A 26,908-nucleotide genomic window follows, 5' to 3' on the forward strand; every position below is an offset into this window, starting at 1 on the left:
CTGATTTTGAATCTACTACTGATCTGTTTCAGGATGAAAATGACGTCTACATCCTGACCAAGGTTTCAGACATCCTGCACTCCATCTTCAGCAGCTACAGAGAGAAGGTTCTGCCGTGGTTCGAGCAGCTTCTACAGCTCATCGTCAACCTGATTGTAAGTAAAGATTATCATTCACTCTTTGGATTAGGTCCTGGAGGGCCGGTGTCCTGCACAGTTTAGCTTCAACTCTAATCAAACACACCTGATTATAGATTTTAAGTGATCTTGAAGACACTGATCAGCATGTTCAGGTGTGTTGGATTATTGTTACTACCTCTTTGATGTTAGTCTAGGGTAAAAGTAATAACATTTAAAAGGTGTGGTTCTTTTACAAGATGATGGGTTAAAGTGAAAGACACAAACAACAAAACTGCCAACAAAAGTGATTAAAAAAGTGAAATCAGAATAATGCCCCAAATATATATACAATAAGAAAAATAATTACAATAATAAAGTAACAAACAAAGTATCAAACAAAATTAGGTCAACTCAAGAGTAAGGGGACGCTAGTGAAGCCAAATCAGAGATATAAATATAACAAAACAATTAAAACTAACTCATAAGTAAACCCCTTACCTCGCTAGAAACAAGAAAAGTAAAAGAAAAGAAAAATCTTCAGAGCCGTAATCTTACCTATTCTGAACTAAAAACAAAACAAATACATAAGTGGCATTCACTTCTTACCTGGTGTTTTAAACGATGGATTGAACGGGACGCAAAAATCCCACCATTAAACAGCAACCGTAACAGTTAGTGTTGGATCAAAACTACGCAGGACACCGTTCCTCAAGGACTGAGTTTGCCCACCCCTGGATTAGACCCTCCAGGATTTTATAAAGAAGGTTTACCCCTCATCCACCAACTGAATAACTGCTTTTATAATTTTCTAATTTTGATTTTCTAATTGATTGCAATTAGTTTCATTATGGAAAAAAAAACATGTCTTTCTGAAGACTCGAATGCATTACAGTATAATGTACTGATCTGAATCAAAGTTTTCGTATGCTATTATGAAAATCCCTTTACATCATATTCAGTAGTTAATATCTGAAGTCGATCGAGAGTTTTCCTGAAGCTGTTGAACAACACCATTACTGTGCCTTAAGAGGATTTTTAAGAACATTTGTGATCAATTTCAGATGTTGTCTACTGCTGTTTTTGCTCATTCTTACTATCAATTCTTTCTAATGCATCAAGTAGTGTAAAATAATAAGTGATCAGACTAGTCAGAATTTATTTCCGTTTTAGTCCAGATTAAAATTAAACTGAATGTTTGAAAATTAAATGTTAAGTTGTCCATATCATTCGATGGCTCTGTTTATTGAAATGATGGCATGCATTGCGTGTGTGTGTGTGTGTGTGAGAGAGAGATAAAAAAAAATAAAAATGGAGAAATAGAAAAAGGCAGACATAAAAAATCCTGGACTCCTAATGCCGAGTTCAGACTGCATGATTTTCAAAGTAGTCGTGTCACAGATGTTTTCACACTGCATGACTATCTGGGCTAGCGTTTCGTCGCTGCTTTGTCACTGAAAGATGGATCGACGACAGGGACTTTCACATTGCATGACTTTAGAATAGGAAGAATCGCCGATAACTTCGTCCAAACTACGTCTCACAGCCAAAAACACGTCGTATATCTTTTGTTATTGACTACATAATGAGAGAGAAGCCTTTAATGGGGTAGAACATGTACATGTTTGCTCACCTGGGTTTAAAGGGAATTAGCCGTTTCTCCTTAACGTTGCTAATAAACTAAGTTCTTTCTATATGAAACGTCAAACAGACACGGCTGCTCCTGAGTCCTGTCAAACCTCCACTAGTTTTTCCTCCATTTCGTGGGTCCAAATAAACAGAAAAAGAGCGCTTTTAACTTCTCCCCCAGCCTCCCGCTGGCCTGCAGCAGCTATACACACACACACACACACACACACACACACAAGTGAATGCCGCTCTCTCATTGGCTGTAGGCGACCGCTGATGCTATTTTCAGTCAACTCAATTCACACGACATGATTTGAATCGCCGACAGCTCCAGATATTCAGCACGCCAAATATCTCACAGGCATCGGCGACTCATCGGCGATTCTCTCAGATCGCGTCTTTGATAGTTCATACTGTGTGACTGTCACTCACGTGCACGAGCAGCAATTTGCCTGTGATTTCAAGCATTTGTCTGCGATTTCTCAAAACCTGTCGGCGAGCCAAAATCGGGGCTAAAATCACGCAGTCTGAACTCGGCATCAGGAAAAGAGATTATGTAAACAGTGTGACACAAACCAAATAGAGGATGAGACACTTCCTTCTGTTTTGCCCCAAATACACCACGACTAGAGAAATACTTTCCCCCCCAATTTGAAACATTGATCAGTTCATTTTTTAATTTAAATGACTCGGAAACACTTTACCATATACTTAGAGAGGATGAATTGACATCTAGACTAGCTGCACAATATGTATACACTCTACACACTAGGGCTGCACGATATATCGTTTTAGCATCGAAATCGCGATGTGCGCATCCGCGATAGTCACATCGCAGGAGGGTGCGATGCAAAGCAAAAAAAAAAAAAAAAAAAATCTATATATATATTATGGGTGAAGCCGAACCGGAATACGGTATTCGGAAAAGCACGAATAGCGTGTTTTTACGAATACTTATTTCAAACAATACTTGATAAATTATTTGTATTTGGGAACAAGAAAAACATTATATCAAAAAGCTGCGTTTCCTCATGAGACCGCAGTGCATGCCCGCGTGAGTGAGTGAGTGAGTGAGACGTTCAGGAGTCGGTGGGCGGGGTGGGGCCGGGGTAAGGAGACTGAGCAAGCTGCTTCTCTATACAGCAACAGAGAAGGCTTGGCAGAGCGAAAAATACTTTTCTGCATTACTATTTTTGTTTATTTTATCATACTAAAATAACACGTGACAGTTCACTCAAAAGTGAAAGTTCTTTCTGTTAGTAATTACTAACACTCCCGTCATTCCTACTACTTTCAGAACATACATTTTGATATTTTACCATATGAAAATGCAATGCAGTTATGAAAATTGAGAAATTAAAGCAATACAGAGATCTGGTCCCCGCGTCAGGTCAGGGTGCACCTGTAACCTTAAAAACGCAGACGCGGCAGAGGCGCACTAAACTCACACGGAAAAGAACTGGGCATTCAATTCATGTTTTCGTTAAACAATTCTTTAAATACAGCTCTTTTGATCTCTAAAGGGGAAAAAAGCAAAAGAAATTTGTCGTTAAATTAATTTTAGCAAAGACGCAACTGCCTGTCATTTTCACATTCGTTTTTCAGTTAGGGATTTGGTCTATTAGAGTAACCTAATAAAATTGTTTTGTTGGACACTGTAGTCTACACAATAATCAATATTATAATTTATTATATAAATTAGCTATTATTAAAACTAAACTATACAATTGATAAAACAAAACCCTTTTTAATGTTTGCTTTCATTTTAACACCGCTAACAGTTGTAATAAGAAACATCACATTATGCAAAAGCAGTCTTTTGAGTTTAAAGATGATCAGCCTACCAAGTCAAGTTTACAGTGTCATAAATGAAATGGGTAGCATGAGTAAAGGGGATTTGCCCAGCACACAACCTCATGCGCTGCAGGTAAGCTGAATGATAATCTTTAAAAAATATATAGGGTATGCAATACAAAACTTTAAACATTTATTTATTTTTTAATGAAAAGAAAAGAAATCAGGAAAGGAAAATATAATTTAAACCACTGGTCTGGCGCTGATACTTTATTGTTTGTATCCAGAAGAAGGGGGAAAAAAAAGCAGATGAAAACCTGGCTGGGGAGACGGCAATAACATATCAGTTCTTCAGCAAAGATCACGACATCATTGTGATGGGTTTATCATACAACGCAGTTCGTGTTTATAATCATTAATATTAACTAGTATTAATTCTCTCTCTAGATTTAGTTTTCGGGCTTGTTCTTGTCGGCGCAATATAGTCTCGGCTTATTGCACGTACGAATCCGATTGTGAAGAAATATCAAGCGCTGGCATTTTTTATTGCATCCTTTTCGCTAGTTAATCATTTATTTATTTTTTTTGTGGTGCGAACATTATTTACTGGCAAACATGTTCCATGACCTCGTACATCAACAAATGTAGCCTTCTTAAGTTAATTGACCTTTTATGTAAAAATTACGGAATAACTTAAATATTAATAAATAAAATATCCGTATAAAAGTAGGCTACATGTTTATTTTTGAACTTTTGTTAATAAAACAACACAAAACTGTTTATAAATATTGTAGTTAAATATTAAATTACTTTAACTGCTTGAAACCGTATAATAATAACAATTAAACGTTACATTTTTAAGAACTTAACAAATAGTCTAAATGGCACTTTACTAATAAGTGTAATAATAATATAAATATTAATAATTATAAGTACAAAGAAAATATTAACCTAGTAACAATATAAGTCAGATGTTAAAAAAAACAGCGTAGTTTCTCTCCACCTTTTGTAGTCATATTTTAAATTATTTGCCAGAAAAACTAACATGTTGACTTTGTCCGGTTTAAGTGAAGAATGGGGTTATAATGTTTCCAGCAATACACTGTCAGACGGTGTGCTTGTAGCGAAAATGCACAGACAGGGTACTTTTTCACAACCATGCGAGAGAGGGCTTCTCCTTCTGTTCCGCCGCCCGCATTTCTCGCGACGCAGGTTTCTCTACGCTGCGGAGCGGCGCGTTCTTAAGTAGTTACCAAATATGTTGCTCCATTTCTCGTCAATGTCTTCCATTTATCACTTTCTCTTTTGTATCTGGCCATTTTTGCAAATGCCTCTGCCATGCCTGGCTGAGCTGGGCTTCTGCGTTTAGAAGACAGGAGTTGATTAAGCCTACATGGCTTTTTTCCCTCGCCGTCAATCGCCACTATCTTGCATGGTTCGGGACCCGTGGATCTGCGTATCGATGGATTTGCTCCTCAGTGTTTGGACTCTCAGCAGTGAATATTAAAACACACTTTACTTAAAACCCCCATACAAAAAGCTTAATCCAAATTGATTCGTTCACCTTTCTCAGTCGGCACATATCCAAAATGTTCCCAGATGTAAGAGTTCGTTTTCTAACAAGATTCATGGTTGAACTTGAACTTGCTGAATCGCGCCTAATGTTATATTCTAACAGATATGTAATACTTGGCAACATAACAGTAATTTGTGTTTTAAAGTGCGTGACGTCACGTACTACGGCCGTGACGCGGTTGTCATGGTGACCGTCACAGCCCTAGTTTTAAGTATATATATATATATATATATATATATATATATATATATATATATATATATATATATATATATATATATATATATATATATATATATATATATATATATATATATATATATATATATATATATATATCGCAATATATATCGCAGGGGAAAAAAATATCGCAATGTCAATTTTTTCCAATATCGTGCAGCCCTACTACACACCATAAGAAATGGTTAATGTAAACTCATGTATCTTATTTAAATAATTTCAACTTATTATTATTATTATTATGTTTATGAAATGTATTGTTTTTTTGTCATTATCTTATCTGTATTATTATTATGAATTTTTCTATGGTTTTAATATTTCATATTTGAAGTGCTTTGGCAATACTGTACTTAATGTCATGCCAATAAAGCAACTTGAACTTGAGAGAGGAGAATCACTGTATTCTGTAGTTTCAGTCAGATCTGTGTCTTCTACATTTTCTAAACTCGTTCTCCTGGTGTTGTTTGTGTCAGTGTCCACACAGACCCTGGGCTGACAGACAGTGGGGTCTGTGCATATTTGATGATGTCGTCGAACACTGCAGTCCTTCTTCTTTTAAATACGCTGAGTACTTCCTGCGGCCCATGATGCAGTCGTTGTGTGACACCAGCCCGGAGGTCCGGCAGGCTGCTGCGTACGGTGTCGGGGTCATGGCTCAGTTTGGAGGAGAAAACTACAGGCCTGCCTTTACTGGTGGGACATCCTTGCTTTTCTTTTTTTTTTTTTTTTTTTTTTTCCTCCGGTTGGAATTTCATTTACATTTTGCTAACATATTACTATATTAAATTCAACATACTTTTTTCAGTAACTTGCATGAACAATGTGAGCTAGCAAAAATTAACATGGTAAAATTTAAGCTGACTTTAAACATTAACGAGATGTTGATGCCAGGGCTAGATGGTTGACAGGTCTTGCAACCGAGCAACATGTGTATCTGTATTATATTTATTTTTTTTGTAGTTATCACAAAGGAAGCCTAGTTTACTGAAATCATTTAAACTGGTTTAAACGTTTCGGTTTAACAAATTATTTTTATTATTATTATTTTTTTAACTATTTATTTAATTTATTATTTTTTTACTCTATTTAATTTAATGCATTTAGAATTTATTTGTATTTTTTGTTTATTTTTGTTAATTTTTTTTTTTTTTTTTTGCAGTAATCACAAAAAAGCCTAGTTTACTGAAGTAATTTAGACTGACTTAATTGTTTCGGTTTAACAATGTTTTTGTTTTTAAATATGTTTTTATTATTATTTTTTTTACTTTTTATTTATTTATTAACTATAATTAAATTGATGCATTTATAATTTATTTGTATTTTTATTTGTTTGTTTTTGTTATTATTATTTTAAATTTCTTTTTTAAAGGAAGCCTAGTTTACTGAAGTAATTTAAACTTGTATAATTGTTTCGTGGCATCTCAAATGTTATTCTTAGTTTTAATTTTATGAAGTCAAAGGGCATGTGTAGTTAAATTTCATAATATTTATGCAAAAATTTATAGAGATGTCGATGTATTATTTATAATTTTTTATATGTTTTTATTTAATTATTATAATTATTTTTTCATTTAATTTTAATGTGTTTATTTTTTTGTGGTAATCAAAAAGCAAGCCTACAAATCTCATGTTTTTCTTAATAAAATTAAAGCGGTTTAGTTAAGTCAGAGCATGTGTAATTAAGTTCACAACATGCTATTTGTTTTGATGATCGGGCTGTTTTTGCTGGGTGTTTAAGCTACTTTAATCCGTTATCTGATTCCCTTAATTAGTTATTTCTTATTGTAATATGATTCATTTGGGAATACTTTAGATTTTTTATTTTTACTATTGTATACCCAAATTTTTTATTTAAATTAAATTAACATAAATGAATGATCAAAATGCCAAATTAAAGTCTGTAATGATCAGATGATCAGGAAAACTGATTGAATGGTAAATCATAGTTCCTCTCCAGTTGAGTTTTGAATGTAATACAACTCTCTATGAATTTTAATTCAATCTATATTTGTGTTCCCGCAGAGGCCGTCCCGCTCCTCGTAGGTGTGATCCAGTCTGCAGACTCCCGAGCCAAAGAAAACGTGAACGCTACTGAGAACTGCATCTCTGCTGTGGCCAAAGTCATGAAGTACCGGCCCGAGTGTGTGAACGTCACCGAAATCCTCCCTCACTGGCTCTCCTGGCTGCCACTCAACGAGGACAAAGAGGAAGCAGTTCACACCTTTAATTATCTCTGTGACCTCATCGAAAGGTGCGCATTTGTTTTATTTGTTTAAACGTTACAAGAGGACAACAAAATGCGTTTAAAAACTTACATCTGGGGCTCACACAATTCAGGCAACAGTTTATAGTCCACATGAACTGGAAGCTTTGACAACCCCTCTCCCTATATTGTGATGCAGTTCCTATAGAAACTGAATAGTAGTTGAGCAAACAGTGGGTGTGGCTTGACTTTTCTTCTGCAAGCTGATTGGCTGTAGTAAAGTAGGCATTTCATTCAAAATGGAAATGGAAAAAGGATTGGGGAGTTATTACAATCTAACAGACTCCTCCTCCTCACCCTTTCTGTTCGTCATAGTGACAGCTGCAGGGGTGTGGTTAAGTGTTAGCCACACCCAATACCTCAGACAGACTTAATCTGAGAATTTTCTGTTCTTAATGATATGCAAAGGTGAATTGTTGAGCACAACTAGCTATGTAAGCTAACAAAATCAATATGGTTAGGGTTTCTGTGTGTACTTTAAGTGTGCAGTTTGTGTTTTAATGTCTTTTGTTTCCTCCTGCAGTAACAATCCTATCGTCCTGGGACCCGATAATACAAACCTTCCCAAGATTTTCGCCATTATTGCTGACGGTGTTGCGAATGAATCAGTTAAAGGTGAAGACGGATGCAGCAAACGACTGGCCAACGTCATTCGCCAAGTACAAGTGAGTTTCATTTGGTTGTCGTGTATTAATTAATATAAGCTATGCAAAATCGCATATTATTTTGTATTTACATACTATCTATCCATACTGTTTGCATAAATTATGAATATTTAAATTAAGCATACAGTTTCAGTTTTAAACCATGCATGCGTTTACAGCAAGATGAAATGAGGATGTCTGTTGTTAGTGTAGCAGTGACTGTAGATACAGGAGTAATTCAGTGGAGTGTGAATGAACTCCTGGTCATCCTGAGCTCAAGCGTCTTCTACTGTTTGTTTACTCTTAATGTAAATAAAGTTGCTCCTGCTTTCTCAGCTGTGCTCTGAAGATTATCTCAGACAATGGGGTGTCAACTTCATTAACATAGCATTTCTCACGCGTCCCCATTCTACAGATGCTCACCATTTGCTCAGGATGTGATCGCTCTAAATACTGCCACAAGACCACAAATCTGTGGGCTTTCTTTTTTTCCTATTGTAATTCAGCCATTATATGAACATGCGTGTTGTGGAGTGTTGAGGCGAACAAATCGGTTATATATTATACTTAATCATTTATATGGTGGTGTCAAACTACAGACAGAAACCTGAATAACAGCGTTGTGAGTTAAAACTCTTTAAACATGTTGACATTTTTGCTTTTTTAGAGATTTAAAAAAAAGTTGAAATTGTTATTAGTTTCAGGGGTTATTTAGTTGTAATTAATTTATAATTTAAATTCTACGTTTTAATTGAATATTTGCCTTGATGTTTTAAATTTAAGAAATATGAACACATATGAAAGAACATTTCTGGGCATGTCATTTATAGTGTTTTTTATTGTTAATTATTTTTGTTTATTTTTTACTTTTATATATTTATTTTTGTGGGATTCATATAGACCACAAACTTTAGGTTTTTTTTTTAAATTTATTTTATTTTTTTTATTGTATTTATTTTATTTATTTTTTGCTTGGATATAGACCACACACTTATAAGAATTTTGTTAGTTTTATTTATTTGATTTAGTTTATTTTTATAACTTTTTTTTATTTACTTATTTTTTGTGGGATGGATGAATATAGACTACGTAAACTAGATTTTATTTGTTTGTTTGATTTATTTATTTTTTTATGGGATGGGTGGATATAAACCACAAACTTTTTTTTTTTCAGAATTTATTTATTTTTAATTTTTGATAATTTTTTTTTATTTATTACTTTTTGTGTGATATGGATAAAGACCACATAAAATAGATTCTAATTTTGTTTATTTTTTAAATATTTTTTTATTTTTTAATTTTTTTGTGCGATAGATGTATATACACCTCAAACTTTTAATATAATTTTTTTGTTTATTTATTTATTTTTTATTCATATTTATTTATTTTTTATTTATTCATATTGTGTGGGATGGATGGTTACAGACCACATAAATAAATCTAAAGTTTTTATTATTTTTTTTTTTTAATGTGGTTTATCCATCCATATCACAAAAAAATCCTAATTTAAAAAAAAAAACAAATAATAAAAATCTGTTATTAACCTTTTTACACTATTCATTTTAATAAATCGAACTGAAAGAAAAGCATAATAGGAAATCCCTGCTCTTCTACACACCACTTAGGAAATATTTAGATTAATTTTAAAGGACAGCTGATAATTTAATTTCCATACAGCATTTGTTTTGAAAGGTTCACCAGTTGCCACTATGTAAACTCAAGCTGAATTTGCACTCAAGTGTGTATTTCCGTTGTGTGTTTGCAGGTTTCTGGAGGCCTGTGGACGCAGTGTGTGTCAGCGCTGAACGAGACGCAGCAGAAGGCCATCCAGGATCTCCTGAACACGGCCTGAGAATCGAGCGAAGCCTTAACCCTGATAAACAAACAGCCCATCTATGAGGATTAAACAAACTCTGCACCTCGATCCCCACATCTAGACTTTTGGCCCTTTCCCTGTTTTGAGCAAAGAACCGTCATGTGACTCTGAGCCGCTGGACCTGAGATCTCCACGTCTTTAACATCGAGGAATGCATTTGCGTGCGCGTGTGTGTATCCTGAAAATAAAAAGGGCCGAGAAGCCTCATCTTGAGTGGACGTGGGGGGGGGGGTTTAGGGGTATGAAATGAATCTTAACCATCATCCATTGTAGATCTTCAGAATTTCTGGTGTAGAAATTGTGCTTTTCTCCCTAACGAGATCAGTTATAGTTGTTTTGTCACAACTCTGTGTGTGTGCGAGCGTGTGTGTGTGTGTCGACCCAAGCCCAAGCTGATTTAGGGCTGTATCCGGCTGTCCTCTCCCCCGGATCGGACTGAATGGACTGGTGTTGGTTGAGCTCTACTGCAGCAGAGCGATGATGCTGCGGTCGACTTTAGTTTGTTTTTGTTTTGTTCTTTCGGCTTTTTGTTTTCTCTTCGGCACCGGTCCTGATGGCTGGTGCTGATGTTTGGGAGAATCGGGCATCGTTTGCTCCTCCGCTGATGATGATGATGTCCTAACAGTGTCTGTCATTGGCTCTCTTAATCCATGCAAAGAAATACACAAACATGAATAAAACAGCGACTCTGGGTTCAGGGCTTCTCATATGAAGGAAATGCGCAAGTCTGAAGCCGTTTGGTTTGGCTGACGGTTTGTCACGTGTCCATCGAACATTTGTATGATATGCAATCTATCCTGGTTAATCATTTTACAACACTTTCAGTATTAAAGCTGCAAGACATGATGAACCTTGTGTCTGTTTCATTGCTGTCGGCGTCAGTCCGGTTTGGTTCAGTTTAGATTGGGTTTCTTATAGCTCCATAGTGGATAATCGTGCATGTCAAAACGATCACTGCTGTTCTACACTGTAAAACCCAGTATGTTTAAGGTAACTCACACCACTTGAGGAAACTGATTTCAACAAACTAAGTTCAAACACTAATCCTATTGAGTACTGTGAACTTAATCCATTTGAGTTAAAGCAGTTTGAGCACAGTAAAACCCAATAGATGAAGAGAACTCAAACCAACGGAGTATTGTAAAACCAAGCAAGTTAAGACAACTCAAACCATTTGTTCAAAATCTAATCCTAATGAGTGCTGTGAACTCAATCCATTTGAGTTAAAGCAGTTTGAGCACAGTTAAACCCAATAGATGAAGAGAACTCAAACCAACCGAGTACCGTAAAACCCAATGAGTTAAGGCAACTCAAACCATTTAAGGGAAACTGATGGCTACAAACCATTTGAGTTAAACTAATCTATGATTACTGTCAACTTGCTCCATTTAAGTTAAAGTAATGAGGTATTTAATGAACCTATTACCCTCAACACTAAGTTTATAACTCTTTTTAAATGAGTAGAATTAATGGTCACACTTTACAATAAGGTTTATTAGTTAATGAATTTCTTAACATGAACAAACAATGAACAATACATTTTCTACTGTATTTGTTCATGTTAGTTAACAATAGTTAATGAAAATACAGTAGTTATTGTTAGTTCATGTTAACTCATGGTGCATTAACTAATGTTAACAAGCATGGACTTGGATGTTATTAATGCATTAGTAAATGTTCAATTATGATTAATAAATGCTGTACATGTGTTGTTCATGATTAGTTCATGTTAATAAATGCATTAACTAATGAACCTTATTGTAAAGCGTTACTAAATTAACTTTCAGTCAATTTTGAGTTCGCTTAACTTCGCTACACTCTTCATTTCATAACGCTGACTGTTGGGTTTACCAGTGTATTAATATATGCATTTGATGTTGGTGAAAGTAGGGGGAACAATAAAAATGTAGTCTTTAACAATTTATTCTTTTCTGGCATCACTTATAACTACTAAACCTGTCAATCGTAATGCTTTAAATGCTAAAAATTGTTTACATAATATTCATTATTTGTTTGGAAAGTTCTATTCTATATACCAAATAAATTTTACATCTGATTAACTTTTTACGAGAAATAGTTTGTTTTATAGTAGTTAAATACAGTGGCAAGAGGTACTCACCGGCTAATTAAAGTCCAACTGCATATTAATGCAAATTTCTAATCAGCCAATCACATGGCAGCAACTCAATGCATTTAAGCATGTAGGCATGGTCAAGACGATCTGCTGCAGTTCAAACCAAGCATCAGAATGGGGAAGAAAGGTGATTTATGTGACTTTAAACATGGCCTGGCTGTTGGTGCCAGACGGGCTGCTCTGAGTATTTCAGAAACTGCAGATCTACTGGAATTTTCACGCCCAACCATCTCTAGGGTTTACAGAGAAACGTCTGAAAGAAGAAAATATCCAGTGGGTGACAGTTCTGTTGGTGCAAATGCCTTGTTGATGCCAGAGGAGAATGGCCAGACTGGTTCCAGCTGATAGAAAGGCAACAGTAACTCAAATAAGCACTCGTTACAACCGAGCTCTGCAGAAGAGCATCTCTGAACACACAACACGTCCAACCTTGAGGCGGATGGGCTACAGCAGCAGAAGACCACACCGGGTGCCGCGCCTGTCAGCTAAGAACAGGAAACTGAGGCTACAATTCACACAGGCTCACCAAAACTGGACAATAGAAGATTGGAGAAACGTTGCCTGCTCTGATGAGTCTCCATTTCTGCAACAATAAGGAAAGCATGATTATATAGTGTCAGGTCTTTGCAATCAAAGAAGTCATTATAATGGAAGTCAATGGGGCAAAGACTGCTACGGATGTAGCATTAAAGTGTAGTACATTTGCTGTATTGTTGAATTTTTGACAAATTTCAAAGCATTTTCTGTCAAAAATACCTGTCAAAATAAGATTTGTCACCAATAATCATTCCATATGCTGAAACCAAGAAAAATGTGTGGCCAAATTAAGCCTCAAAATCACCTCAGAGTGGATGAAAACGACATAACAACAACAAAGGCTAATACTAGAGTATGCTAAATCATTCATGAACAAATAGTTGTCAATACAATAATTCGCTTTACTATAGTATGGTTTAAAAAATAGTATTTTACTAAAAATGACTACAGTATTTTGTCATGGTGGCAGTGCTCCTCCGCCAGGGGTCGCTGTTTTCCTCGCGGTTTTTCTCTTTCTCCCTGTAGTGCGGGTGTTGGAGGCTGGAGGCGGTGTTTTATTGTATGAAATCAGTTCGGGATCAGTCCTACAGTCATGGCGTCCGGGAAGACGGTGGCTTTCCGCGCTATCCGCGAATAAGCGCCGAAAAACCCGTTTCACGCCACTTCAGCCGCCGCGCCGCGCGTTTTTTTCCAGCGGAATATCATTTAAAGACACCCTCGCGGACATATCAGCTCACAGCGAGTGCTCATTCAGCTTTTAAAGGTAAGCTTCGGCTTCATTTTATTGACTGTGGTGCTAATGGGAGTTATTAATCTTCGCGCAGATCACTCGACCAGTTGATACATTGCAGCGGTTTCCATGGTTGCAGGGTTTAATCAATCGAGCCGCCGCCGCTGCCACGCGTCAGATCTTCTGAACATCAAACATTATTGCGGTAGCGCATCATCACTGTAGCGCTTTCTGCATAACTCCACAGATACTATGGTAAAACCACGTTTCGTCGATCACACTGAAAGTGCTGTAAGACTATCATTGAATAACGCCTGGAGTTTATTTAAATGGCTCTCCAAGGAATGCTCTGGCTCATGACCAACAACATAGTAGTTTTGTGTAATATAGTAAAACCACGTTTTTAGACTTGTATTTGGGAGTTATTACATAGCAATACACTATATAGTCACAGAAAAAGGTCACATTGGATTTCATAACCCTACAGAAGTGTATAATAATTCTGAATTGATCATACTACATTGAACATTCATCTTGAATTGTACATACCCACTGTATATACATTTGTAATATATGTATATACATGTGTGTGTATATATATATATATATATATATATATATATATATATATATATATATATATATATATATATATATATATATATATATATATATATATATATGTGCACACTTCTGATTATTAATAGCACCCTGCACATATATTCATCTATTGTAAATCTCTGTTCATAGCTAATACAACCTGTATATAATGTTTAAAGTACGTCTATCTGTATATATCACCATCATTTTTCTATAACTGTACTTTATTTTATATATAGAGGTAAAGTTGGTCTCATATTCTGAGATTCAGACATTCTCCTTAATAATATAATTTCAGAAAAGTATTCTTTGCCAATTCTGAATAACAAAATCATATTTGCAGCCAGTGATTATCAAAGTTCAGCAGTGTTTACAGTCTATTAGATAGTGCTAATGTTGTTTTTAAGTCATACTTGCTTGCAAATTCTGACCGAATATTCAAATTAGCATGGTAAACTATATAGAGACAGTTAAATGAACGAATGTGCAAATTTAAAACCAACTTTACCTCAATATTTTATATATCTGTATGCTGCACTTGCTTTTATTGCACTCCTGGTTAGACCTAAACTGCATTTCATTGCATTGTACATGTGTAATGACAATAAAGCTGAATCCAATCTAATCTAATATCCCAGAACCGAGTGACTGAAGCATTAATATTCATCTCTTCCTGCATGAATTTTTCACCTTCACTTCATAATTGCTGCAGCCATGCATTTTAAGAGTGTGCAGGTAGTCGTCTGGGTGTTATGGACTTTCCCTGTCACATGAATTCTTGATTCGGCTAACACACACACACGCACACACACATACACACAGTCAATGCAGCTTAACCTACTAACATCTGAACCTCAGGGATTTACTCGACTAACCTACATCCGCTGGTCTACTGTAAGCATACGCCTCAGCACGGATTTTGCAAGTCTTTTAGCAAATTGACCTTGGTAATCACGATTTCTGCCTAAATGATTTTGGGAAATGTGATTTCATGCCAATATTATAGACATTCGTGGCCAGATTTGCTGATATTACTGTGAAAATATGACACTGCTGTCGTCTGCTTTATATAGAGGGAGAAGTTTTTAGGACATTTCATCTATTTTAGTTTACACAGGTGTTATTATACGGGTTTAACATGTCTAATTGTGGTATTTGCATGTACCAACGTGATTTTATTAACATTAGAGAGTTCATCTAAAAATTAACATGAATTATTCTACATTTACATGATTTTTAATCTGTTAAATGCGGCACGGTGGCTCTGTGGTTAGCACTGTGGCCTCACAACAAGAAGGACACTGGTTCGAGTTCCAGCTGGGTCAGTTGGCATTTCTGTTTGGAGTTTGCATGTTCTCCCCGTATTGCTGTTGGTTTCTTCCGGGTGCTCCGGGTGTTCCCCCACAGTCTAAACACATGCGGTACAGGGGAATGAATTAATTAATCTTCTTGTCGGCTTAGTCCCTTTATTAATCCGGGTTCGCCACAGCGGAATGAACCGCCAACTTATCCAACAAGTTTTTACGCAGCGGATGCCCTTCCAGCCGCAACCCATCTCTGGGAAACATCCACAAACACTCATTCACACACACACTCATACACTACGGACAATTTAGCCAACCCATTTCACCTGTACCGCATGTGTTTGGATTGTGGTGGAAACTGAGCACCCGGGGGAAACCCACGCGAATGCAGGGAGAACATGCAAACTCCACACAGAAACGCCAACTGAGCAGAGGATCGAACCAGCGACCCAGTGACCTTCTTGCTTCGCCCATAGGTGAATTGGATGAACTGAATTGACCACAGTGAATGAGTGCGTGTGGGTGTTTCCCAGTACTCTGTTGTGACTGGAAGGGCGTCCGCTGTGTAAAACATGTGCTGGAATAGTTGGTGGTTCATCCGAAATAGAGACTAAGCTGAAGGAAAATTAATCAACACAAAAGCAGATATTCAGAACAATGTAGGAACTGAAAATACTATGAAAACAATGGCTGTTTTTTCCCACATTCTTCCGAATATCTTCCTCTGTGTTCAACAGAAACTCAAACAGGTTTGAAACAAGTGAGTAAATGAAAATAAAACTGAAAATAAACTGTCTGAAAACTTTGATGTAAGTTATTTACAGAATAAAACTTACAAATATATTTGTTTTATTGACATAATGAAATAATCCAGTAATAGCATCAGTTTTCTTGACTAAAACATTTGGGTGGTGAAGATGGTATTGAGTGGTTTCTATCAGGTCATGAGGAGCAAAAAACATGGTAAAGTAACAGCACTTGTCTAAATATTTTAGCAGGAACTCTAAAATGACTTTTAGTAAATTCATTTATTCATTTTCCTTCGGCTTAGTCTCTTTATTTATCAGGGGTTGCCACAGTGGAATGAACCGCCAACTTATCCAGCATATGTTTTACGCAGTGGATTGCCTTCCAGCTGCTACCCAGTACAGGAAAACACCCATACACACTCATTCACACACAAACACTCATACACTACAGCCAATTCAACTCATTCAATTCAGATCTTTGGCCTGGTTCAAGGCAACTCTACATAGTGCGAGTACAAATGAGTATTAAATGCAAATGAGATGTGCTCTTTTTCAAAATTGGGCAGAGCTACAAATGCCTGTGTGCCAGCATAGTGGCAGATTCAAAAACAAGACTGACATTCTATGCTAATTAGGTAGAGATGATCACTAGTGGGTGGGGCTTGTCCCCTTTAATGACACATACAAAGGGAGAATGTCAATCAAAGTGTTTCTGCAGACTGTTTTGACCATTTGTGATTATAAAAACATACAATTAATACTCGTTTAACCATTAGGTGCTGACTGTATTCACTCATTCTTATATATTAAAGTTTTTTTTCGCATATTAGCTCCACTTTATTACTGATTTTCAGTATTGTGTGCCTGTGCATACACTAGTACTTAAGCCACATAATGAAAGCAGTAAGTCAGTTCAGTGATTTTTACGAGCACACTTCCCATGATGCCCTGGACCAGCAGTGTTGATCCATGCGTTCAGATGTGTATGTTGAGCCGGTCTCACACTGAAGCCTCTGTTTGCCGCCGTGCGCCTCGCTGAACACGTCTCTGGGAACTTTCATCCTGTTGAAAGGCAGGTTAACTAGCTCAGTGAGCGTGAGACTGGGAATCAACCCGTATTGTGCTCTGCTTGGTTTCTGTAGTGTGTGTGTGTTTGTGTGTGTGTGTGTTTGCATAAGATGAAAGAGAAGAAAGATGTTCGCATGAGGGTGTTCAAATAAAGCAACTGTTTGGGAAAGCAACATGACTCTGCTTTACAATGCACGTCCTTTGAAATGGGCCTGTGCTCAATTGTTGACTTTCTTATCAGTTTGAGTTTTGTAAAAATCTGACATTGCGATGCTGAATTGTTCTGCGATTATGTATTGCATGAATAAAATTTGATTACATTTTTTTCTCATAATCTTTAAATGGAAATGAATTATGATTTTGGAGTGCAGCCATCTACATAAAATCTAATCAATTACTAGATAGAAAATAATAAGGCAAATACATAAATGAAATCAACAGTTCTATGTTGATGTCTGGGGGATTTGAGTATTCAAGTGCGTAAATGTAATAATTAAAGGTGCTGTATGTAAGTTTGACCCCCAGTGGTTGAACTAGGTATTGCATTTCTGGATCAAAACACATTTTCACTCCCCGCCGCCTCTGACGAGTCCATGCAAGCGCAGGTTGCCAGATTGACATGAGTGTGCCTGACTATCGAGCCTAAGGGCTAATTTACGGCAGATTTTAACCGTTTTCTAACTTAAAACAACAGCACTCGATAAAAAGGAATATTTATCATATTAAAAAGAGTTTTTGTCCTAACCAACACCTGAAATTTCTATTTTAGAAATGACTTTTATTATGAACAGCAGGATAAACGGATCACCTCAGGTTAGGGGTGTCAAAATTAATTGTTTATTCTGTGCACCATGATGCAGACGCGGATAATTCAGTATCGGTTTAGTAATAATCATAACGGTTATTATGTACTGATGTCATTTATCTTCTATGCGCTCTGTTGCGAGGGAGGTGAGCGCGGGTATTTACAACACTCAGGAGCCAACTCAGGGCCGGCCCGTGGAATAGGCAGTATAGGCAAAAGCTAAGGGCGCTGTACATCCAGGGGAGCGCCAGAATTAAGCGCGGTTCAGTTGGTTTTGTTTTCGATATTCCTGAAACATTCAGTTACAGACGGCAATAACTCAAAAACTTCTTACCCTAAAAACATCTAAAGTGTGTTTCCTACAAATAGACAAAGCTGGTTATGTTTCACTGCTGTCTTTTTCTCTCTTTTTTTCGCTCGACATTACGAGCACTGCTCCGTTTAAGCCCTCGCAATATGAGTTTAGCCGGGAAAGCTTGCGCGGAGCGGAGCCCTCAATATGGGACCATCGGAAAAGTGCCTTTTTTTTCTGTGTTTTTTTTTTTTTGCTCCGCTCATTGCGAGCTCTCCCGGCTAAACGCATATTGCGAGGGCTTAAGTGTGTGTGTGTTGTTTGTTTGTTTGGTGCTGTCTATGTTTGTATATATGTGTGAATGAGAGACAGTGTGGTGCTGTGTGTCTGCGTGTTTATACAGACAGCTTGTTATAGCCTCCCCCCAAAATATAACACTGTGTATGGAAAGCATCATCAATGCACCGAGATATCGAATTGAACCGAATCGATGGCATGACGATCGTAACCGAACTGTGAGACCAGCATAGGTTCACACCTCTACAGGGTTACAATGTAACCTGCTCACCTAATGTTTAAACTCGTAATATTTATATTATTTGCTAATTAATAACCACCTCATGTGGAACTCTGAATCTGGGGCTCATTTCGGGACTGTTACTGTCCACCGGAAGTCGCATTTTTGGTCACATGCTTTGAGAGTCTTCCCGATTGAATGAATGAAATGCGCTGTTTTCCATGAAAGCAACCGGGGAGCTGAAATATAATTGGCTAAACTGGCATTGGGCAGGTTAAAGAGACCAAAACAAAGACAGACGTTCCAGCACGTATCACTCATTTTCAAAGCAGAACATCTAACTTCAGCATTGTTTTTCAGATGAACAACAATGTTCACTGAGCATGTAACTGAAATACCTGCAAACATATGATGGTGTTTTTATGCTTTAATAGAGTCAAAAACCATCATACAGCACATTTAATATTTATCTGCCTCCTTTAAATATAAATGTCTGCATGGTGTAAACTCTGAATTGTTTACACAGTCCCAGGCCTTAAAAGCATGATCACATTTGCATTTTACATAATGCAACTGTGGTGCCTGGTGAGCTGTAATCCTATAAACGTCGTGATGTCATTGCTGACATGATATATAGTGAGTTTATGGTTGAGTTTAAAGCCATGAAACAGAAGCTGAGTCAAATTTGAGTTGGTTTGCACTTTCGGCTTCAATGAGACAATGGCTTTGGCTGGAGAAGTAGTTCCTGTTTCTTCACTGAGACGAGTTGTTTATCTCTGTGTGACCTTCCTTCTGTGTTCGCATGCTTCCTACTTTGTGCTTCCTTTACAGAAAAACTTTCCACTGGCAGAGCTTTCCCTTTCGCTCATTTATCAGCGCTCAGCCTGACAGGTTTGCTGGAGACTCTTCCTGCTAATGGCCAATTACAGCAAGAGGAGCTGTCACACATCACAACACCAGGCTTTTATAATGGACAGTTGCATTGAATAGCAGATAGGAGTGCATAGTAACGCCTTAGCAACAACCGATCAATGCTCTAACATCCAAGAAAACTTTCCAGCTCAATGACAACTCAAAATTTGCCCAATAAGAATTAAAAGTATCCAGTGATCATTCTTTTGTCCAATCAGAGTCAATTGCTGTTTTCCCACTAAGGGAAAGGGTTCCACTTGGCAACCCCCTGACAACAATTCAATTCAGTTCAATTCATGGCACTCAAAACACGGCAACACCCTGACAACCATCATAATGTCCTGTCAATCATTTGTAATTCCATAGCAACCACATAGCAACACCCTAGAAACCTCTTTGTAGCATGTTTAAAACCATGATGAATGCCTTAGTAACGCCCTGACAACCACCAGTACATCTATGTCTTATTACAGCCTAGCAACACCCTGACTACTACCAGAATGTCCTCCTGTCAATCATTTAGAATGTCATACAAACCATATAGCAACACCCTAGTAACTTCTTAGCAGCACATTTAAACTACTGTGTGTATCTTAGCAACACCTTGACAACCACCAGTAAATTCATGTCTAGCTACAGTCTAGCAACCTCTTTAATACCGAACATCAGAACATCTGCAAAGCAACACCCGGACAACCACCAGAATGTCCTGTCAATCATTTAGCATGTCATAGAAACCACATAGCAATACCCTAGTAACATCTTAGCAGCATGTTTAAACCACATTGTGTACCCTAGCAATGCCCTGACAACCACCAGTACATTCATGTCTAGCTACAGCCTAGCAACCTCTTTATTATCATTAGAACAGCTACATAGCAACACCCTGACAACCACCAGAATGTCTTGTCAATCATTCAGAATGCCATAGAAACCACATAGCAACACCCTAGTAACTTCTTATCCGAATATTTAAACCCACGTTGTGTACCTTAGCAGCACCCTGACGACCACCAGGATATCCATGTCTAGCTACAGCCTAGCAACCTCTTTAATAATGTTAGAACATCTGCTTAGCAGCACCCTGGCAGCCACCAGAATGTCCTATTAATCATTCATATTGCCATAAAAAACACATAGCAACACCCTAGTGACTTCGTAGCAGAGTATTTATATCTATGTTGCATCTTAGCAATGCCCTGACAACCACTAGTACATCCATGTCAAGCTACTACCTAGCAACCTCTTTATTACCATTAGAACATCAGAACATCTGCATAGCAACACCCTGACTAATACCAGAATGTCCTGTCAATCATTTAGAATGTCATAGAAGCCACACGGCAACACCCTAGTAACATCTTAGCAGCTTATTTAGTCTAGCTACTCATGACTTTATACCACTAGAACAGCTGCATAGCAACACCCTGACAACCACCAGAATGTCCTGTCAATCATTCCGCAGGCCATAGAAACCACATAGTAACACCCTAGTAACTGACAATGCCCTGACAACCCCAGTAGAGTCATGTCTAGCTACTCATGACTTTATACCATTAGAACAGCTGCATAGCAACACCCTGACAACCACCAGAATGTCCTGTCAATCATCCAGATAGCAACAACAGTCTTCTTCCCTTCATATGCAGGAACTGAACAGCTTTTAAATAATAGACAGAGATACTCCAGTGGTGATTTGTAGTACACCATCTTCACCCTACAGATTGTGTGTCGACTGTTGAGCGCAGATGAGAGTGCAGCTGACAGGATTGATGGGAACGTGATCTTGCCTTTATGTTTGTCTGTTCTCTTTGGGGAAAGACGACGCGTTCTTCTGAGGCTTATGAAAACAGCTCTGAGATCAGCGAACAGAAGCTGGGGTGTGAGAAAGAAAACCTGTTGAACCAGTAACTGCTGGAGTTAATAAATGTCATGTGCCTTTAAACCAGCTCGACATGCAAACTCTACCCGGCAACAGAGGGAACTCTCCTGCCGCTGCTTTAATAATTCCTGCAGTTTTCTCTGAGATGTGCTGTTATAAATGGCTGAGCTAAAGATAGCAGACGGTGGAGGAAAGATAATGAGTGTTCATCATGTCTCTGTAAGTGGCCTGTAATGGTTTTCTGAATGAGCTCTTCATGCCAGTATGTTCAGCCCTGCCCTTTGCATTGGCATTGTTCCTGTAGTTAAAGGAATAGTTCACCCAAAAATGTTAAATTCTGACTTCGTTTACTTATGTTACACCATGCTGGGGACCTTTGGCATGCTATATTCAACATACCACAGTTTGGGACATGCTAATTCTTTTTCCAATACTATTTGGCATGAAAAGTATGCAAATTGGGATGCAGGATATTATTTGGGAATATCAAATGGTAGCTGTAAATTCAGGCCTGCCCTTTGTGTTTGCAAGTTTAAAAAAATCAGCCGAAGGCTCTTAAATATGTTTTGGTATGCTTAATTATAGTAATAAACATTATATATAAATAAACATAACACTGCTGCGCCCCCATGTGATAGTATTCTGTATCAACGATCTCACAGGGGGGCGATGTGAGTATCCATGATGATATGATGATCTGAAAATTTAGTATATCGCCCAACACTAATGTTCACTGAGCACGTTCCTGAAATATCTGCAAACGTATTATACTATTATTATGCTTTATAAGAGTCAAAACCTTAGATACAACACCTTAAATATGTGCATCGACACATTGCACCAAGGTGCTCTGCTCACGGCGACCTGAGTTCGATTTCTGGCTTGATGTCCTTTGCTGATCTCTGCTCCCCACACTTTCATGTGTATAAAATCTCCACTGTCCTGTCCTAATAAAGGTGAAAACTACACGTATGAGGTCTTGTTGTTCAGGGTCACAAACTGACCCTGTAAAATTGAGTAAATTCAGTAAAGAAGATAGTTTGAAGAATGTTGGAAAAAAGCATTGGTTGACTTGCATAACATGTTTTTTTTTTCTTTCTGTGGATGTCAGTGGCTACTGGTTTCCAGTATTCTTCAAAAAATGTGACCCTGGACCATGAAAACCTTTTATTGCGTTGGCATATTTCTGCATATTTAATTGTATTCAGAGTTTGGTGTTTTGCAACCCTGAAGAACATTTAGGAAAAAATATATGTAATATCAATATTTATCAGCTGATATATCGGCTATCAGCCTCCAAATCTAAAGAGTTATCGGTTATTGGTATCAGTCATAAAATTCTGTATCGGTGCAAACCTGAAGTATACCTCAATAGAAAGCTTATTTATTCAGCTTCAGGGTGATGTATATACATTTCTGTAAAAAAATCAAAAACACATGAGGTCTTGTTGTTCAGGGTCACAAACTGACCCTGTAAAATTGAGTAAATGTTTATTTTTGAGTGAACTATCCCTAAACAATCCTGTGCGAGTTTCTATTTTTGAACAGTAAAGAAAATATTTTGAAGAATGTTGGAAAAAAGCATTGGTTGACTTGCATAACATGTTTTTTTTTTCTTTCTGTGGATGTCAGTGGCTACTGGTTTCCAGTATTCTTCAAAAAATGTGACCCTGGACCATGAAAGCCTTTTATTGCGTTGGCATATTTTTGCTTTTTTAATTGTGTCTAGATTTTGGTGTTTGCTTTTGTTTTAGCAACAATGCAGAACATTCAGAAAAAATTATATATAATATTAATATTTATCAGCTGATATATCGGCTATCAGCCTCCAATACTAAAGAGATATTGGTTATCAGTCACTATCTGTAAAACAATCCATATCAGTGCATTCAGCTTGTATAAATCTCAGTAAAAATACACAACTCATGAGGTTTTGTTGTTCAGGGTCACAAATTGAGCCTGCGAAATTGAGTAAATGTTGATTTACTATCCATAAACTATCCATAAAAATTCCTGTGTGAGTTTCCATTTTTGACCAGTAAAGAAGATATTTTGAAGAATGTTGGAAAAAGCAGCCATTGACTTTCATAACATGTTTTATTTTTCTTTCTATGGATGTCAATAGCTTCTGGTTTCCAGTATTCTTCAAAGTATGTGACACTAGACCATAATAGCAGTTTTATATTGCAAGGGCTTGTTTTTGCTTTTTTATTGGTTTGTTTATGCAACAATGCAGAAAATATTGAAAACTGTTTATTAATATATAACTGCCAATATATTGACTATCGGCCTCTAAATCGTTATCGGTATCCATATCGGAAGTATTATTTATTCAGCTTTTGGGTGATGTATAAACCTCAGTATTTTTTTAAACACACCTACACAGTTTTGCTTTTCAGGGTCACAAACTGACCCAGTCAAATTGAGTGAATGTTTATTTTTGAGTGAACTATCCCTGTAATGTCACTGCGTTACGATTGAACAGCACATATCCACACGTAAATCAGCGGTTCCTGAAGCGGTGGGTAATGAAACTGCCAGTGAAGGGGATTAAATGTCCCAGAGGAGCCGCTTCTTAATTCCTCATTGAGTTGAAATGTGTGTAAGCAGTAACTCTGGCCCGGGACGGGGAAGAATGGGCCTCTTTATTGCAGTGTTCGTGCCCTGCTGCGCTCTCTCCATCCCTCACTCACTTCTCCAGTTTACTGGCTCTATTATTCCTGTTCTAGTTCTTTCTGTGAAGCCTCTGTTACCTTCGTCAGTCATTGTTAACCGATACCTGACTGTATTGTCGCTTGATAGGCCCAGTTGGTGGGTTGTTGGCAGAAGTGTTAGCAGAAAAAAGACTTGTTTACAAATTGGGCAGTTCCAGTTCTTGATTCTGATTGGTTGAGCCACATTTAAAGCGGTTTTAAAAATACTCTACTCTACAAATATACACCTGTGACTGTTGCTTGGCACTAATTCCTCTATCAGTATTGAGCCAAAGAAACTCTTATTTTGTGAAACCTTTTCGAGTAACCTTTTTATAAAAGCAATACACCCATGTAAAGCCGTGAGTGAATTTACAGCACTACTAAGCTGTTTTAAATTGACTGTAAATCACAGCTTCACTGGGCTTATTATTATAATAAATATTGCTGAATTAAGTAATAACCATTATTTGAGAATATCAAATTCTGATTAACTTGTTGATCTAGTATAAGAGCCAGACAGGTTTGCTAGATCAATATATTAATATTATAAGCTGGTAAACATATATACAGGTCAATTAATTGGCTAAAATTGGTCTATTTTGAGATTAGCAGCACTGATCAAACTATTCCCAATTGGTCAATTAACACAATTGATGACCCCTTTTTATATTTAATATCATAATTAATTCATATATAATTAATTTAATGTTCATTTATTCATTTTCCGTTGTCACCACGGGGGAATGAACCGGCAACTAATCCAGCATATGTTTTAAACAATGGATGCCCTTCCAGTTGCAACCCAGTAAGGGGAAACACCCATACACACACTCTCATACACTACGGACAATTTAGCTTATTCAATTCCCCTATAGCGCATGTGTTTGAACTGTGGGGGAAACCCACGCCAACACGGGGAGAACATGCAAACTCCACACAGAAATGACAGCTGGTCCAGCTGGGACTCGAACCTTTTAACCAGTAAGCCATCGTGCCACCCTACATTTGTTGTAATGCCAGTTTTAATTATTAGGCCTTTAAACTTTCAATTAGAAAACGCTGTGATTATCTTTCATCATCTATATATCGCTGTCCTCTCCATCCCCCAGATAGAAGTGAATCAATATCAAAGTGAGATTTTCCTCCTCGTCTTTAATCTCAGGAAAGCTCCAGTGGTGTGTTTGTTACACTGAACATACACCGATAAGCCTTGTAAACGTCTGATAAGCTCTATTGATGAGCTGTATCCTCATTAAAGAGATTCTTCTGTTGAACACAAAAGCTAAAAATGGTAACCATTGACTTTCATAGTAGGTAAAGCAAATTTGAAAGATTTACATATTTTCTGATTTCTCCAAAATTTTTGCTTTTGTGTTCAACAGACAAAACTAAGTCAAACAGGTTTGGAACAAGTAAAGAGTAAATAAATGATGACAGAATTTTCTGTTTTAGGTGAAATGTCCCTTTAAGTTCAGGTTCAGGAGTAGGTTTAGGAATAATACCTTCTTATTACCCAGTCTGATATAAATAAATAGCATTTAAGGCTGCAGGATACTGGGAAAATAAGGGATGTGCAATATTGTTGTTGGGTTTTATTTTATTTTATTTTATTTAAATTAATTATATTTTATTTTATTTTTTTTTTTGGATTTAATTTAATATTTAATATTTTATTGTGTTTTTTATATATTTTATTTTATTTATTTTTTATATTTTATGTTTATATTTTTTATTTTATTGTATTTTTATTTTATATTTTATTTTATAATTTATATTTTATTGTATTTTTATTTTTTCTATTATATTTTATTTTATATATTTTTTACATTTTTATTTTATATTTTATTAAATTTTTATATTTGATTTAATTTTTAATTTATTTATTTACTTTTAGTTTATATTTTATTTGTGTGTGTATGTGTATAATATATATATATATATATATATATATATATATATATATATATATATATATATATATATATATATATATATATATATATATATATATATATATATATATATATATATAATATGTGTTAATTTATTATTATTATTTTTTTATATGCAATATTTTTGTTGAGTTTTGGGTTATTTCTCATCATATCAATAACTTGCAAAATGCTATTTTATCAGCAAATACATTATTATTTTTTATTTATGTAATGATCATACTAATATGAACAGGTTATATATCTTTTTTCTGAGCTAATTAAATGAAAACTGTTTTAAGAAGCAAACATTTAGACTTTAAAACACAACAAATGACAGATATTCTCATCGTTATTGGCTGTTGCAATTTTCCTTTCTCATCTTCTATTATTAGTGTTTATTTTCAGCTAACAACACTTACTGGAACTGTTGCCTCACAGCAATAAGGTCGCTGGTTTGAGTCCCAGTTGGGCCAGTTGGCATTTCTGTGTGGAGTTTGCATGTTCTCCCCATGTTGTCGTGTGTTTCCTCTGGGTGCTCCAATTTTCCATACAGTCCAAACACATGCGCTATAGGGGAATTGATGTACTAAATTGACCGTAATGTATGTGT

General features: G+C 36.5%; 2 protein-coding genes across 12 annotated transcripts in view; both read left to right on the plus strand.

Moving 5' to 3' along the window:
- ipo5 (importin 5) overlaps positions 1-10,988 on the plus strand; it is a 39,143-nt gene extending 28,155 nt beyond the window's left edge. Inside the window, exons 22-26 of one of the 2 annotated variants that reach the window (XM_087236268.1) lie at positions 33-155; positions 5,829-6,048; positions 7,378-7,606; positions 8,142-8,283; positions 10,028-10,988. In XM_087236268.1, the coding sequence (XP_087092394.1) occupies positions 33-155; positions 5,829-6,048; positions 7,378-7,606; positions 8,142-8,283; positions 10,028-10,114 (801 nt within the window). In that variant the 3' untranslated portion in view covers positions 10,115-10,988. The remainder of the gene's footprint in view (positions 1-32; positions 156-5,828; positions 6,049-7,377; positions 7,607-8,141; positions 8,284-10,027) is intronic. The other variant, NM_001145604.2, reaches the window with a different exon arrangement.
- Positions 10,989-13,389: 2,401 nt separating this feature from the next.
- farp1 (FERM, RhoGEF (ARHGEF) and pleckstrin domain protein 1 (chondrocyte-derived)) overlaps positions 13,390-26,908 on the plus strand; it is a 145,136-nt gene continuing 131,617 nt past the window's right edge. For all 10 annotated transcript variants that reach the window (XR_015476065.1, XR_015476066.1, XM_087236603.1 and 7 more), the window contains exon 1: positions 13,390-13,572. The gene's annotated coding sequence lies outside the window, so the exon portion shown is untranslated. The remainder of the gene's footprint in view (positions 13,573-26,908) is intronic.

The sequence above is a fragment of the Danio rerio genome, chromosome 1, assembly GCF_052040795.2.
Source record: "Danio rerio strain M-AB ecotype USA chromosome 1, GRCz13ab, whole genome shotgun sequence".
Taxonomy (NCBI): Eukaryota; Metazoa; Chordata; class Actinopteri; order Cypriniformes; family Danionidae; genus Danio; species Danio rerio.